The sequence below is a fragment of the Arvicanthis niloticus genome, chromosome 17 (assembly GCF_011762505.2).
Source record: "Arvicanthis niloticus isolate mArvNil1 chromosome 17, mArvNil1.pat.X, whole genome shotgun sequence".
Classification (NCBI taxonomy): domain Eukaryota; kingdom Metazoa; phylum Chordata; class Mammalia; order Rodentia; family Muridae; genus Arvicanthis; species Arvicanthis niloticus.
The window spans coordinates 46,374,832-46,392,213 of NC_047674.1; the positions used below are offsets into that span (position 1 = coordinate 46,374,832).

General features: G+C 43.7%; 1 protein-coding gene across 5 annotated transcripts in view; it reads right to left on the bottom strand.

Moving 5' to 3' along the window:
• Tfap2b (transcription factor AP-2 beta) overlaps positions 1–16,556 on the bottom strand; it is a 29,566-nt gene extending 13,010 nt beyond the window's left edge. For 2 of the 5 annotated variants that reach the window (XM_034521463.2, XM_034521461.2), the window contains exons 1-3: positions 16,269–16,555; positions 11,305–11,763; positions 6,418–6,478 (exon numbers count right to left, since the gene is read on the bottom strand). In XM_034521463.2, coding sequence (XP_034377354.1) covers positions 6,418–6,478; positions 11,305–11,763; positions 16,269–16,349 — 601 coding nt within the window. In that variant the 5' untranslated portion in view covers positions 16,350–16,555. Of the gene's footprint in view, positions 1–6,417; positions 6,479–11,304; positions 11,764–12,248; positions 13,023–13,045; positions 13,073–16,268 lie in introns of those variants that run through there. The other 3 variants (XM_076915225.1, XM_076915224.1, XM_034521458.2) reach the window with 2 other exon arrangements.
• Positions 16,557–17,382: the final 826 nt, after the last annotated feature.

Genomic DNA, 17,382 nt, shown 5'->3' on the forward strand with positions numbered 1-17,382 from the left:
CAGAAGTTAATAAGAGCTGACAGCTGGTTGCCACTGCGCCCCTGGTGCATTCAGCCTCTTCCAGTTTGTATGTCTGTTTAATTGTGTTTCAGTGTCATCTGCATGTCAAGACGAGGCTGAGCTAGGTGGAAGGCAGAGGGAAAGAGAAATGGAGAGCAACGTTTTGAAAGTCCCCTCTTCCCCCGCCCTGCCTTTGAACTTCTCCCGAGTTCCTCTACAAGTTAACTTCTTCCGTGGAGAACACATTGAAGCATATATCTTGTATAGGAGAGAGAGAAAAAAATAAACTTCCACTCCTACGTTTCTCATAACGACCAAGTCTCACCCTATAAATCTGGCTGGGAAAGATGCACTCTCTGCCTCATGGCCTCCAGAGTTTTAGGAGAAAAGAGTCTAACTTCTTTTCTACAGGACAAATAAGAAAATGCAGCATTTCTCTTTCAGCTGACTCTTTAAAGCACAGATTTCAGCATTCACACTCCCATGGTGGTTGAGAGATTTCCAAAAGTTAGGTGTTTACTAATTTACTTTGGTGTTTTACAAAACATTTCAAAAACCGCTCTCCTTAAAGGAGAGGATTTAGACAATAAAGCATTCCCTTTGACCACTTCTTGATATAGATATAGAATTTCAGGACCTATTGTTGATGTCCAGGACCTGTTCTAATTGGAGGAATTGTATTAAAAAAAAAAAAAAAGAATGCATCTTCTGCACTGCCACGGGTACAGACAAGTTACAAAGGGGATTTTGATTTTCTGGATACTCATATTTTCATTAGGGACTGCTTCTCATTTGAGACAAAAGTAGCAAAATGTCAGTGTTCTCACCGGACATGAATAATATTTGGAGTTGATAATAATGACTTTAAATCTCTTTATAAATGAGTGATTGGGATGGAGACATTTAATTCTTGTACACAATATCCACAATGTATTTTTGTCTTCTATTTTAATAGCATTCTTGATATCTATATTTCTTATTTATATTGAAGTCTTTATATACAATTTATACTAATAGCCACTGTCATGACATCAGCTTGGGAAAGAGTTACCCTAAGTATAGATAGCCCTTTGCAATTTCAACAAGAGAGCTGGAGAAATAAATTATTTAAAAGATCTCATCTCTGATACTTTCTTTAGTATTGCTTAGAATATTTTAATAACAAAACAAGCCCAGCAAATTGACAGTTCTATTATGCTTATTAAGCCAGTATTTCTTAAACAGTAGTTTTTTCTGGTTTTCTAATTCCCGGATGCTAAGTTTCTTGAAAACCTAGGCTTTCAGAGAGACTTTATACCCTGTTCTTGAACTGTACTATTGGTGACTGTCTGATTCAGCTGGTAGGAGCTGATTGCTTTAGAGAGAGTATGTTAGTCCTTCCCCTGGGCTGTATCTCTCTGCATATACACATACAAGTGCCTGTGTCTACTTATGTGGCACACTTCCATCTTAGCAACTCCTTCCCACTATACCCCTCCCCCAAACCTCACAAGGCAAATGGAAATGTTTTACATTCTATTTCCATTTTGTATCAAAACCACCTTTTTGCATTCTATCTTGTATCTTTAGGTTCTAACATCAACTCAAGCTCCTTACCCTTGGCTCAGCTTTGAGCCCCTAGACCAGAGCCTACTAATTTCTCTTCTCAGCTTTCCTTCTGGTCCATAGCTTGCTAATCACCTTACCTTCCTCTTGCCCTCACACCTGCTTAGCTCAGCTGATTAACCCCGTATTTTATTCCCTTCTGCTTTCCTCCAGCTTATCAATAAACTCAGAGAGCAACAGGGCCCAGTTGATTTGTTAGTAATTATGAGCACACTGTTCCTGCTCATGAAACCCAGAGATGACTGAGATAGGTTTAAAGCGACAGCAGGAAAATGCTGAAGAAACGGAGCATAGCAAGACTCAGCATGAAGCCTTTGGTTCTTTACATGTTTACAATTTTCTGTGCATACATTAAAAAAGTGAGTGTTCCCCTTCTTAAGTTCTCAGTTGGATGGTAAAGTCAGCTTCTAGGTGTAACAGAGAGAGAGAGAGAGAGAGAGAGAGAGAGAGAGAGAGAGAGAGAGAGAGAGAGGTTCACCCCTTTCCTTTTCCCATGAATTATCCCAGAAAAGAAAAAAAAAACCACATAGATTAGTATATCCTGACAGTGAGTGAATTTTTTTAGAAAAAGGAAGGAAAATGAGAGGAAATGTTATTCACTAGTAGGTTGATATGGAGATCAATGGGCTAGGGTTTCATTTCTCTTTTAAACAACAGCTAACTTCAGGGTAAAACAGCAAATTTGGGGAACAATCCCTGTGTGGGAAAGAGGGGGGAGAAACAGACCTGCCTCACGCAGTAAAGGGTTAAGTATCCCAGAAAGTTAGTGCTTTGAAAGAAGGATCAGGATGCTATACCTCAGGTTTGCATTCTTTTAAGTCTACCTTTTGTTTAAATTTTATTCTACATGTTCAGCAGGTGTATTACATTTGGACACTGAACACAAACACCTGAGCACACACACACACACACACACACACACACACACACGGATATATGTAATATACCCCCCACCCTAATACAAAGGGTTGGCATTCTTTAGTGACAGAATCTGAGAATCTGAAACTTGACTAGGGTCTCACCATGTTTTTAGTGTGTCATCTGACCTTGAGAAAGTCATTTATCTTCTCCAGCATGTGCACTTGCAGGTTCCCACACTTGGGACAGTAAAAAGGAATGTCTGACCTTTAGAGTTTTGAAATTCTATGGCTTCTGACTGCTCCTGGTATGTTTCTCTATGTGTCTGTGTCTGTCTCTGTCTCTGCATATGTGGTGTGTGTGTGTGTGTGTGTGTGTGTGTGTGTGTGTGTGTGTGTGTTTGCTGTAACTCACTCCCTTCCTCCCCTCTCTCTGTCTCACTCACTGTCTCTCTCTCTCTCTGCCATGTTATTGAGAGGACCTTATAGGTCTTAGCCTCTTGGTGAGAAATTCCTTTCTTCTAGGCAAGAAGGAAGAATCTCAAAAGAATCGGCTACAATTGAGATTTGGAATTTTCTTTTTATTCCCCTCTCCAAGAAAACCCACACCAAAGTGTTTGTGTGGGGAAGGGGCCAGAACTAACGGGGAAATGTGGAAGAGAGTGGAGGCTGAGCTGAAACTAACCAAACAGGATATCCCTAAGACCAATAAAAAAAAAAAAAAAATGCCCCAGAGTCACAGCATTTGAACCTTGGACTCCGGCCTTAATAACCTTTCCAAGAAATTCTGACATATTTTCTGCTGTCTAATGTGTCAAGCAGATTGCATAGTGGTCTCTGTTCCAAACCCCTTTTCTTCAGGCTGAGGTAAGCCTTTTGAGTTAAGCAATAGGAAGATGGCAACGATCATTGATGTTAGCTGGGCACTACCCCCACCCCACTCCACCCAGATTCCTAATCTTAATGGAACCGAGAGTTAAGAATGATTTTTTAATGTCTCGTTGGATTTTTAGACTGTTAATGTACCGAATCTTTCTCATTATTACTTTATTGATTGCTCATTGACCAGCCCCCTTCAAATCGTATTAACCACCCTCTGCCAGTTTAGATTAGGAGAGTTTAAAAAGCACCTTTCATTACTCCCCCCTCCCCAACTCCTGCCATAGAGTTGAGACTAGGCAGCTTAATGGGAACTCTAATGGGGCAGCTAAGAAGAGAGGGGCCACGGTCCCTGCCGATTGCATTAATAGCTCAAAGGGGGCCAATACAGAAAATTAGCCGTAAACGAGCTCTGGAGAATCTTCAAATGAAAGAGCCATTTATCACGCTGGCTACCTTCACTTCACTCGTTTGCTCTCTCTACTGGGAACAACTCATTTCCTCTTAACTAAATTACTTCAGAAATGTCAGCTAAGCCCACATAGCAAACATAACAAGAGAGGGAGTCTATAATGTATTGGGTGATATCAACAGGGAAGAAAAATGATGCGGGTTAAGTTTTAGGAGTGGCTATGATACAACCTGACAGATACGTAGAGCTTTTATACCTAGGTAAATTGGCTTTCATGAAGATAGGAGAGGTGTGTAAATGTGGGCTAGTTGTTGGCCTTTTCCTAATGAAGTATAATTTTCTTAAAAAAAAAAAAAAAAAAAAAAAAAACTAGCTAAATGCCCATTAGAAAACAAATTAAGCAACCAAGTCTCCCGCTAGTTGCTGAAATTTAGAATATTCAGTTCAGGAAACTTTCTCACCTCTCTACAGAATTAATCTCACAGAAGCATCCCTCATGGGGATAGGAATATGTAAAGATGGGAGAAGAGAGGCGGGGAAGGAGCTAATGAACCCATAACTTTATTCTAAGTGGTTCCTGGTGAGTTAGAAAAATAAATCAAACATTTGTTCATTTTTTTTGCCCATGGCCTTTAAAAGATAAAAATATGATATTAGGATCTTTTTTTTTTTTACATAATAAAGCAAAGACTCCAAGTATCAAATAATGGGACTGACCTAACATTCATATTTTCCTACTCGCCCCAAATCTATTAACATGGAGTAGGGGATTACTTTAGTGTTTTAAGCCACGCATGCTTTTAAAAAGCTTTGGAGGAAAACATGTGGCAGTTTGAGAAAACAGAGCAAGCAGTTTTAGCCAACACTCTTCTTTATCCCTGGAAATTACCTTATGCATAAATATTCATGTTTCTCTGGCAAACTTATTCAAAAATGGCAACCAACTGCTTCCCACATCTAAGAAAACCATGAACCTCATTTTTCTAGGCAAGCTAAGTTTCAGATATTTTTATTGGCCTGACTATTAATAACATTTCTGATTGGTCATCTGCTGGGCATGTCCCTCTGCCAGCCAACTGATGTTGCTAGGATACCAAACCCTGAGCTAAGCTGTTCTAGCTTGCCACAAAGAGGGAGGGGGAAATTAAACAACAATGACAATAGGAAACAGAAAAGCTCCTCCCTCACCCCACCCCAATCACCCAGCAATTACCCAAAGGAGAAGACTCAAGAGAAACCAGTGAAAGTGAGTAGTCAACACTTTGGCCAGCCTAAGCACACACCATGAGCTGAGCGGACCAGCCAAAGATGGTATTACCTAAAGAATACTGGGCAACATTTAAAAATCTATTTTTTTTTAAAAAAAAAAACACATTTCAAAATCAAAAGGCACCATTCAGCTGCTGTTTCTACTGTCTACCTCTTCAAGCTATATATATATATATATATATATATATATATATATATATATATATATATATATATACACGACTTTTTAAAAGGAGAAACTTGAGCATACTTTTAACCCCTTCAGCGTTCTTATATCACAATCTGCCTCCTACTCCCCCAATTTGAGTCTGGATGGATTACTTTCGGAACTATTCTTCTCTTTAATTATTTTTTCGTTACTGTTAAGAGGCTGGAGTGAATCACAAACGGCTGAGGCTGGGCTTTGTTGACTTCTAACATAAGGACTATTTTCCTTTAGCTCCAATAAGAAAAGGCTGTAGTTAAAGCTGTGTTTTCCAATACCAGTCCGTAGGATAATTAAAGATTGCAAATGTGTACACATTCAATCTCTTAAATCTGTGGCATGTGACTGACATTCAGGCCTTGAAGCAGCTACCCTAATCGCCAGACATTCTCTTAGTGACTGTCAGAGAAGAGGAGGAAAAAAAAATTAAGCAGCTGCAATGCGCCTGAAATGAGTTATTGTAATTACATTTAATTAGTTTAATTAGTTAATTATTTTGCTTACAGCTGTACAAGAGACTGCAAACATTTGTTAATATCACATGCCCTTTAACAGTATGGGGTGAATCCACAGTCATAGTAAATCACAAGTGCATATGCGGGAAGATTTAGATGCATTCGGAGTCCGTCTCTCAGGATGAACATCTTTACCAAAGCATTTGGCACAATTAAAAAATAATAATAAAAAAACAACTCATAACACAGAGAGAACTGGTAACACAATTACCACCACCACTCCCCCCAAAAAATCAAACCAAAAACAAGGGTTGGGGTGGGGTTGAGGGGGGAGCTATCTCCATGACACAGACTTTAACACAGCCAAATCCAGTTATGAACAAAATAATAATAGCACAGTTTATAAACCAGTGCTTCACAGCTGTTTCACCACATCATGAGGGTTGGTCATGTAAGATGCATTTAGAATGACTTCACCTTATGTATTATGAGAAAAATGGCCATTGTCAGTGTTGCTCTGATCTCAGTCCTGGTTTCTGACGGAGTTTGCATTCTGCTTGGTCCTATTTCCTTTTTCCCAGCATGCCCTTTACCTAATCTGAAACCACTGTCTGATTACAACAAATATTTTAGGATTTTTTTTTTTGTCATATAAAATAAAAGACTTCCCCAAGGTGAATGCTTATCATAAAGACAGTGAAATCTTTGCTTACTTTTGGAAGGAACAATCCATACCTTTTTTAATGACTGACTGGTCCAATAGGTTCATGCCGCTGTTATTGGCATCTTCAACTGACTGTGAATATAAAAACATCGCCATTCAAATTGACTGGATATTAAAGAATTCCATACATAAATCATGTCACAGGAGTTTCTATTATTTCCATTTATATTAATTCACAAAGGGAGGTTTTATTATTATCCTTATTATCTCCAACTCAACATAGAAATGAAATTCACTGAAATGGTAAATTCTGGAGATAGAAGAAAAAGAAAACAGAACCTATGAGAAACATCTGGAGTGCATTGTTGGCTTTGTTATTATCTGAAACACAGATATTATACAGACACATAAACTTTTATACTATTTGCCCAAATGAATTGTGTAAAGTTGGCAGAAGCTAAAAGATTTCTCACCAATATTAGTTAAAGCAATTTTGTTTTTTTTTTTTTTCCCCTCCTTGTATCCCAGTGCATTCAACCCCAGAGCCGTTTTTACAAATACATAATAGTTTATATTATGGGATTTTAATTAAAGTCTGAGCAATTTGGAATGGAATGCAAACAGCAATACAACAGCCTCCAGGACCTCACACCCACTGTAATCCACACGTTCCTGTGAGCTATGAGCTTCTTGCTGCAGAATGACAGTCCCTGCAGGAGAGGAGCCTGTACAGTGTTCCACACACCCCCTCTGGCATGCTGGTGCTGCTGCCTAGCAAGGAGCACACCTGTTAGGAAGGCAGGAACCACTACTGGTACACACACACACACACACACACACACACACACACACACACACACACATACACACACACACAAAGGATCCTCCCAGTCAGCACCTTGCTAATAACAAGGAATATCCATCTTCAGTTTCATCCCAGAGAGGGGAAGTTTCAACTCAGACTTGGCAGTACTTCTGAGAGAACAGTTGTTGGAGTTAGTTCCTTGCTGTCAGGACTTCATGGGAACCCAGGCCTCTAGCTGTGCATTGTGGGGTGTCAAGAAAGCAGATTCCCTTCCACCCTCCCCACTCCCAAGGAAAATACCCACTATCTTTTTGAACCTCACAACTGCTTCCCTTGATCTTTTGGAACTTAGGTTTGAACCAATTTGTCACCCACTCTATAAAGAAATATCAAAAGGCCTTTGAGAGTGAGGTGTCTCCCCAGCACTTTCTATCCACTCAGGATGCTTCCTTAGACAGGGCGTGAGTTCATCACAAGGAAAAAAAGACTATCATAAACAAGCAATTGTGGCTTGAGAAATGAGACATTCTAACCATCAGGGGGTATGCTCTGCTTATGTTTCTTCTCATTCTTACTAGTCTCTCTTCTGTTCTTGGAAGGCAGAGGGTGGGGTGTTTCTCCATTTGAACTGTTTGCTATGTTGTAGACTGCCTGCCATACACATCTTAATAGTGAGTAGGTACCTTAAAAATATTTCATGAAACTTGTTCTTAAGTTTCCAGGGGACCCTCTCCCATACACAGACATGCTCACACTCAATTCACCTCTTTCTAAACTCTGTGTGTGTGTGTTCCTGTGTGTGTGTGTGTGTGTGTGTGTGTGTGTGTGTGTGTCTTGGCAAGGGGTATGGGTCCACCAGGGACAGAACTATTTGCCTGTTTCGTGGGAGTGAAACCCATCACGTTACAGGGCTAGACCCATGAGCCCCCACACCTCACAACCATGTTGGTGCGCAAATATGTATCCACGCCTCATCAGCAACGTGGGGTAGTTGTGGTAGTTAATGAGAAGGCTCTTGTCTGATTTTCTATCTAATTACGGCCGCCTGCTGGGTTTTTGTACAGGATATTCACGCAGCATGCTGGCGCTTAATCGTCACAGGGAGGATCGTAAAGATTTAATTAGGACTGCATGCGGAAGCGCAGAAAAAACAACTCAGACTCATAATTACTAGACTTCTTTAGTTAAAAGTGATACCAGGGGTTGCTTTAAGACACAAGGGTGTGTTTTGAGTGGTGTGTATGTATATGTGTGTGTGTGTGTGTGTGTGTGTGTGTGTGTGTGTGTGTGTGTGTGTAGGGTTCACTTAATAGCTTTGTATGTTGATACTTGTGGGTGGTGCGTGGTAGAGGTTATGGGAGGTTAGAGAACCAAGCTGTGAAGAACAGGACGCCTAGGCAGCGAGTAAACAAATCCACAACTAGGTGTCCCCTCATTTTCTTTTTCTGTAACCATTTCCCCCTGAGTTTTTAACACTGCCCCCCCCCTCCCCAATGGATGAAATGTAGCATACCCGGAACCCAGACAGCGATCAGCTAGTTTAATAGCCCCTGTGAGTAAATTGAAATAGAAATTGACAGGGTTTTATAGTTTCATTTAAAAAATATTAGAAGCATTTGGTTAATTAGCTCTTCTCCTTTTCTCTCACAGGGCGGCGGCCTCATATGAGTGTGCCTCTAGGTCACATGAAATCCCCCCAATCCTGGACCCATAGGGCCTAGGCAGCAGCACCCTCTGGCTGTCTCTTCCCTGGCTTCCAGTGTCCTAAATGCACATTACCAGACCCTTGAGATGGAAGAAGTGACTCTGAGGTGCAGGCCAAACCAATCTGTTGGTTGTCACTTCTAGAGACTAGAAGGGTACAGACACCCCTCTTGGGTTTGTTGTTGCCTGGTGTGTGGAGTCCTGACAGCTTCCATAACTGCATCTGGATCCAGAACTTGGCAGTGGGCTCTTATTGGGGGAGCTGATCTGTTAGACTTCTGGATCCTAGGAACTCATCTCCTTCCTTCCTTGTGCCATATCAGCCTTTTCCTAGCCCTATCACAGAGACCATGCTGAGACCAGCCTCATACCCTTGTTTTACCATTGAGGCTGGCACGGGCTGCATTCCTAGTACTCCTCACCCTTAGGGCTATTGAAGTAGGTCCCACAGGATTCCCCACATTGCCAGGCTATCAGCTGAAGGAAGAGGGAAGTAGGGAGCTTTCTCTAAACCCACAGTCTCAGAACAAACTGCATCAGCTCAGACTAGATGCTGGGTTCACTTAAATACTCTAAATCTATTCAGTTGCTTTATTATATTCTCCAAACAACACTTTCCTGGCCTTGTCCCCCCCCCCTCCTTTGCATTTTGCTAAACATTCAAACAAACCCTTCGAGTTCTGACATAAAGAAAACACTCTAAATCCAAAGAGATTTGCTCCTTATTTTGGAGAGGCATTCCAGAGTTCAATTGTCTGAGTCCCTTGGCCTTCAGGTGCAGGTAGAGGTAGTGGATGATGTTAACAACCCCAGTAGTGATGAGGATGTGTTATGGTAGTGGGTGATGTTAGCATCCCCAAGGTAATGGGGATGTGTTGTTGATCCACCTTCATTATTCAGTACTTTGAACCATACTCAGAAAGGTTAATTTAAAAACTTTCCCCCCAGACGCATATTATCCCAATGCATTAAAAAAAAAAAAAAGGCTCAATATTTCTTTTCTTATATGGTACTCTGAAATGAGCAATACCTCCAGACAGACGCAGCTCAGTAAAATCAACAAAAAGCATCACTCTTGGTACTATGGGTGAATCAGATGATTTCCTGCTTTGTAATAACAAGGTTCCTCTAAAACAATGAGGCATTACAGGCCATACGGAGATGGTGTTTGACACTGTCACAACGTTTTGACTGTTCTTGAAAATATATACTATATATATATAGTGCTCATTCTATATATATATATGCTATATATATAGTCCTCATTCCCAGGAAAGAGGAAGGGCTTGGCTGCCTTCTCTTTTCCATTTCATTTTCCTTTGCTCCAGAAGTAAGTCCACAATGATGCATAACAAACTCAACTACGGTAATGAGGTCCAAGTGTCAATTAAATGCTGTACAACAATATTTATCTTTTCTGGAGACTCGTTAAATTTGGGGAGGGTAGGTGAAGCAGAACTGTTCAGAATCACCCTGACAGTATTTAGGAATCATTTCTTTGATGTTTCTTTGTTTAGTTTAACCAAGTATTCTCATCCAAGACAGCCCTCCGTTGTGTAGGCAGATGGGATACTGGGTGGGTAGGGATTGTGTTTTGAGCCTTTTGTTTTAAAAAATAAACACGTGATACCTCTTCAAGAGGGATGGCAACCTCCGGGAGGGATGACAACTGTCAGAGGAGAGGGCTGAGGGGGAAGGTGGGGGACATTGCTTTATAATCAATTAATTGGCCCTCAAAGAGGGCTATCGTCCAAACTGCTATCGTCCTCATGGACTCCAGAACCCAATCTCAGCTTTCTCTGTCGACACACATCCCCCCCACCCCCCACGCACCCCGCACCCAGCAAAGATCCCCTTGTCAGATGATGGCCTTAGAATTCTGCTTGGGAAAGGGGCTCTGCAACTTTTGGAAATTCAGAGCAAAGGGGCAATAAACAAACACTCTCTTGCAGAGTGTATTATCATTCCTAGCCTTCCACACCAGAGAAAACACCTAGATCCTTCATTGGCCCTTGTGTCTTCTTGTTTAGAGCTCTGTTCTGCAGACAGCCAGCACTACCCACCAAGCCAGCGGGACAGGCTTACTATGGGTTACTCCTGGCGCCAACTTCTCCACACAAAACAACAGAAAATGCACAAGTCCAGTAGCTAAGTCAAGACGAAAACATTAGCCTTGATAGCAATGACTGTAAACTATCACAAACGTATTCCCTCCTTCGAGATTTAATTTCCAGCCGTCCTGTCATTCACAAACGGATCTCTCGAAACCGCCACCACGTAGTCACACACTCAAACACACACTTTTGTCCTGTCTAGTTGGTCCGGTTCTAAAGATGACAACTCCCCCCACCCCCTAGACCAGGCCGCCCCTCCCCCTTCCTCCTCTCGCCCCCGGCAGGCGTTCTTCTTTTATTATCGGTTATGTTTATTTTTGTTTGTTTGGAATTACCTGCACGTCTTCCATGCCGGGATGGCCAAGGCCGTGCAACGAGAGGCTGTCACCCATGCCGGCGTCCAGGCCGTGATGTGCGGAATGCAGCAGCACGTCAGGCCGGCGGACAGAGTGGTAGTCCCTTCGAGGGTCAAGGCCGGAGAGCTGGGGCAAAGCTGCCCGGGGCTGGGGCAGAAGAGAGCCGGCTTCTGAACCCACTTCTTGGCGTTGTCGTTGCCCCCACGGGTGCTGCTGGGGCTGATGCAGAGGGTTCAGGGAATAGGGATCGTTGACATGGGAGTACGGGTCTTGACTCTGGTGGTAGGGTAACGGCTGGTACGGGGGCGGGAAGTAGGGTGGCTGGAAGTCCGATGATGGCGTGTGGGACAGCGGCGGGGCGCTCGAGTAGGGTCCTTGGGACACAGAGCCCAGCTGAGAGAGTCTCGAGCTATGGCTTGGGACGCCATCGTGCCGGTCCTGGGAGGCGAGAGAGGAGCGAAGGGGGAGAAAAGAAGGGGAAGAAGGGAGAAAGAGAAGGAGGAGGAGGAGAAGAGAGAGAGAGAGAGAGAGAGAGAGAGAGAGAGAGAGAGAGAGAGAGAGAGAGAGAGAGAGAGAGAAGACGAGAAGAGAGAGGAGGAGGGAGGAGAGAAGTTCGGTTTCTGTACAACTTTTCCGTGATAAGGGAAGCATCAAGAAGCTACTACACCTTAGACCCCAAGGTGACTCAGGGCCACATGGTAAAATGTCAATAGTTCCACACGGGAAGCTTCAGGAGACTTAACAACAACAGAAAGAGAAAGCTCACCCACTACCCGTCCTAGAAGCATCTTTTGACAGTGCAAAGCAGGCAAAAGGGAAAAGAGAAGAAAGTGTATGTGGACAGAGATAGCTCAAAGCCTTGATTTTCAAAATGTACGACTTAAAGAGTGATGTTTGCTTTTCTAAGTGTTTCTTGCCCCTACCTCTCTTAGAGATCCAAAGGACACCAAACGAAACTTGCTAATAGCTGTGGTGCCGTGCTGGTTGAAAAACCAACTTCTGCCATCCCTGTCAGGTAGCTGGCTGGCCCCGGGGCTCACACAAGCAGGAGAGATTCCCAGAGCGGGGAGGAATCTGCATGATCTGAGCTTCCAGCTACCCCTCCCTCCCCAGGAGGAATTAAATAACTTAGTGTTTGATTGAAACAGATCTCCTCTGAAATCACACCCTAAGCCCATGTTAAATTGAGTTGTGGTTTGCAGGAGTTATTTCTAAGCTTGCTTTCCACCTCTCATACTATTCTACTCAGGGTGTTAAAATTGAGCAGCAGAAGTTGGGAGGGGAAAACCTAACTCCCACACGATACTTTAGCCCCTCTCCCGGCTAAGCCAAGAAGAGAAACAGAGAAGAGCAGGACACTTTTAAGTCTCTCCCCCATCCTTCGTAAAAATGGCACGCGGTAAAGTCCCCCTGGTTCTTTCTATAGAAACAGCCACCTACATTTCCAAACTTCACTAACAAAAAGTTTTCCCGGTTCAGCCTGACCCCCTCCCAGCTGACTCCGGGGAGCTCAGACAGGGAACGCACAAAGCAGAGAAGCAGCTGCAGCCTCAACCAATTATGGTGCTAAATTACCAAGCCAAAGGCACTCAAAGGAAGACGGGGAGATGGACACACACACACACACACACACACACACACACACCACAGAAAGATGCAGAGACAGAGACGGTGAGAGGAGGAGGCATGCACTTCTGGTACAACGGGAATCCGAACTCACCATGGATGAATAGGTGTGGACTAACATCTGGAAAAAAAATGCCTGGTTACTGCTCAAAATAACAATGAATTTTCAAAAAAAAAAAAAAAAAATCAAGGAGTCCAGCAGAGAAGCAAGCTGGACACAAGAGCTGAGCTTGAGATGTTTCCAGGACAAGCCATCAAAAAAAAAAAATCCCCCCCCCCAGAAGATTGGAGGTGCCTGTCACAGATAGGCAGACACGCTCATCCGTCTCTCACTGTCTTTTTGGCCTCTTTTCTTCTGCGGTTCTTTGGGGCTCCAGAAACAGTCCTCTTCCACCCGAAGCTGGGCTCAGACTGCTCAGGCGCCCCTTCCTCCCTCCGCTTGCCTACACCGCCTCATAATAATTGATATTCATGACTATTAATATTACACGAGTACTTTAAAGGGAGAATGGAGGACAAATGGAGCGTGAAGCAGCAGCGAGCTCAGAGCTCCTCCACTATTGTAAATGACGTTCATTCAGTGGAGAATTACAAGATGTAATCAGACGAGGGGGCTGGCGGAGGCAGACTGGGGGAAAAGTTGAGCAGGAAAGAGGCAGAACTTCAATTAACTGAGCGGGGACGCTCTCTTGCTCTTGTAAGGCAGCCTCTGCTCTTTGGATTCGGCAGTGTGGAGGAGCAAGTGCTGGGGCCTCCCAGAGAATGTAGGTGTTCTTGAATATAGAGGAAGACTTTCTCAACTGGGAGGAGGTGGTTGCCCTGGGTGCTTGGTGTGCAGATTAAAAAAGCAAACTAGAAAGGCACTGCCTGGTCATCTGGAGGGGAGAGAAAAGTAAAATGGGTGGGCCTGTTTGTTGATGCGTGTTTACTGCGAGCTACACCTTTTTTCCCCGAATGCAGAAGATCAAGTTGTTGTTTTTTGTTTGTTTGTTTGTTTGTTTGTTTTGTAGGACCTAGAGATAGGGACTTTTTTTTTAACACAGTGTAGCCTTTTCCACTTTAGTGCTTACAGCCTGCAATTAAAAAAAAAAACTAGATTTAAAAATATATGTGATCGGTCTTCAAGAACACTAAACGTATCCTTTCCAGGCAAAGCCAGGGGCTACAGAAAAATCTTTTGGGACGTATCAGGAACCCGTTCGACTGGCCTGACGGCCATTTCTGTTAAACTTCAACCGTAGTTCAGACTGAAATAGGCTTCTTTCACCAAGCTCTGTGCGGGTTCTCGGGGCTTTCCAGCAGAAAATTTAGGCAGCCAGGAGCAAGTCACTCTCTCCTCCCTCCCCGGAGCCTGCTCTCCTCTCCTCCTTCTCCTACCCCCTCTTCTGGCCTTTCTTTCACCCTCCCTCCTTTTCTTTCCCTCTCCCCCTCTCTTTTCTTCTCTCCCTCCCCATTTCTTCTCCCTTCCCACTTTTACTCTTCCCCACTCCTTTTCCCTCTCGCCCTCCCTCATTTCCCATTTAGCCATTTATATATATATTTTTTTCATAAGCAAAGAACTAGCATCACCCTGATTAGTATGATCCGTCTGCGTACGCCCAGAGCTATTTCCACCGTGGCCCCAGCTCCGCCAGTGCTACGTTTACGATGGGCGACTTATTCTTTTGGATAGTTAAACGCCCTGGACTCGAACATAATCCCGCCTGTTAGGAATAAAAGGACGCAGCCGAACTGAACCCCACCAGGCAGGGAGGCGCGGTTCCTCAGTACACTACCACAAAGAGGAAGGCGAAACCTGAGGTCACCCCAAAAGAAGAAAATACTTTTCTCTCTTCTCTCTCTCTCTCTCTCTCTCTCTCTCTCTCTCTCTCTCTCTCTCTCTCTCTCTCTCTCTCTCTCTCTCTCTCTCTCTTCCTCCACTTTCCTGTCTCTCATTTTCGTCTTTTCTTCTGCCTCTCCCCTCCCCCTTTTTTTCACTTTCCCATTACCTTTAACTAAATGAGGCCGTAGGAATGGCAGATCTGGGGGACACTGGGCACTGGCTCTAGGACCTCTTGCCAGGAAACCTAAGGAGTCGCGGCCACTCAGCGGACCCAACTAAGAGCGGTGGGGACGGAGCTGGCGCCGGCCTCCAGACTCCCCTTAGCTGAGCAAGGCGAACCCCCGCGGAGCTGTCGCTAGTTGTCCCAACACCAACTCAGGATTCAGATTTCTTTCCGGACCCGGTACCGAGTCTGGGCTGTCCACCTCCGCCGGTTTGTCCCAGCCTGGTGCTGCCGGTATGGGTAGCCCGGGTCTCATCTCAGCCTTCCTCTTTCCAACTTTCCCCTGTCACCTCGCCTCTCCTCCCTCTTCACTAACTCCCTTTCGCTTTCTTTTTTCTGATCCTCTGATTTCCCGAAGCTTCGGAGTCTGTCTTTCCTTTCTCGACGTCCCCTTGAGTCTTACTTTCCTTTCCTCTGGAGCTCAGCTCCCCAGCTCCCGGACTGTGGCGTGGGATCCCGCATCTGTCCCCAGCCGGGCCGCTTCACCTCGCCCGCGAGCTGCCAGGGCAGCGGGACAGCCTCGCTCGACGCGGACTCGGGAAGCGACCGGTGGAGTCCTAGAAGGCGGAGGGCAAAGCACAGGAGGGATGCGCTTGCCTGGGGACCGGTAGCCAGGAGCACGAAGTGTGGGCAGACTTCGTTAAAAATGCCCACACGCTGGCGGCTGCCATCTCTGCTTGAAACCACTGACCCGCAAAGAAACAAAACACGAGAAAACAAAAATAACAGACCGGGCTCTCTCCCCATACTGTACTGGATTTGTTCATCCAGACGTCCTATCCCCCTCGCTCTCCCTAGATATCTATCCTCTACTTGCGTACGTTACCGATTTCAGAAAAATTTATTAAAAGCTTAAAAATCAAAAACAAAAATTAAAGTCCGAGTCGGAGTAAGGCTTAAAAACCCGATTCTCTCCCATACTCAAAATGATCGGAGATTGTTTTTCCCTGACTGCCTAAATTCTGTGGCTCCACGTTACCCACCAGAGCCTACGGGGGCGGGGGGTGAAGAGAGAGCCGGAGAGAAAGAAAAAGGAAAAGAAAAAGAAAAAGAAAAATAGCTTCTAAATTAAACTTGTCACAGTCCAACCTTAAAAGTTCCCTTTCTGGAGAGCGGAGTCTCCTAGAGCCAGCCTTAGAAAACTTACAGAAACCTCAGAAACCCGACCGGAAATCTATGAGTAAATAGCTTAAAATATATCAGCTGGGGTGTCAAAGAAGCTCCAGTTTTCCATCTCCAAAGCTCTAAAAAGCATCTGGGGTGTCCGCTCACCTCATAGATGTCTTCGTACTTGACATTCTCCACGAGTTTCCAGAGCATGATGGCAGCCTGGTCTCTAGGAGGTGAGTGCATTCATGTGAAGAGCAGATGTCTGGTTTCTCAGGACTCCGCTGTCTGTAATGATCCATCTATAATTGGAAATGGGGGATACACACCAAATCCGACGCTCCTCTCCCATCGCAACTTATATCTGTTGTCTCAAACAATAGGCTGGAGAAGTAAGCCTCAGCAGACAGAAAAACATTATTGCACACAGGACTTAGATACAACGCGCACGCACACTCACACACACACACAGACACACACACACACACACACACACACACACACGCACACACACACACATGCACACATATATATTATAAAAAAATCATAAACACGAATTTACACGCAGATACCCACATTAGTTACATAAACACCTCTGGGTCACAGAATCCACAGAGTAACCGTGCATTTAAAGGGAATATAGTTGTTCGAAAAACGAGTAATATAAATAGATACGTTAGAAATCTGTTTTGAAAATGGCGAATCATTGCAGTCACAAACTAAAGTGTTTTAATAATTGACAATGAGAAACCAGGGACATAAGTCCCCAAATTTTTTACATAGATTTTTTTTTTAAAAAGGGGGCCCATTACTTAGATTTTTAAACACAGTTTTCCTATTCTTGTATGTTTAGGAGAGCATTTTTAAAAAACACCCCTAGATCTTTTGACTTTATGAGTCATTTTTCTCTACTGATGCAACTTTTAAAAAGTATCATTGGGGAACAACAACAAAACTATTCACCACAATGATTTCTGATATTTTGCTCACTTTGCCTAACACATTTGAAAACTTGAGTATCTTGTGGACCCTGCTATCTATATTGCTTGTTGCTTTAGGGATGGTTGTGTATTTTTAGTGGCTTCTTGGTGTCTTTCTGTTTGCCTGGAGTCTCCATTTTATTAAGTTTTTTTTTTTTTTTCTTTCCCTTCACACGTTGGAAACAAAAGCACACAATGTTAATTTTGAGACCTCTAACAGGGGTATAGAACATTTTGTATTTGGGTTTGTTGTCTGTAATTTGTGATTTTAATCTGGTAGATTTGACACATGGACATCT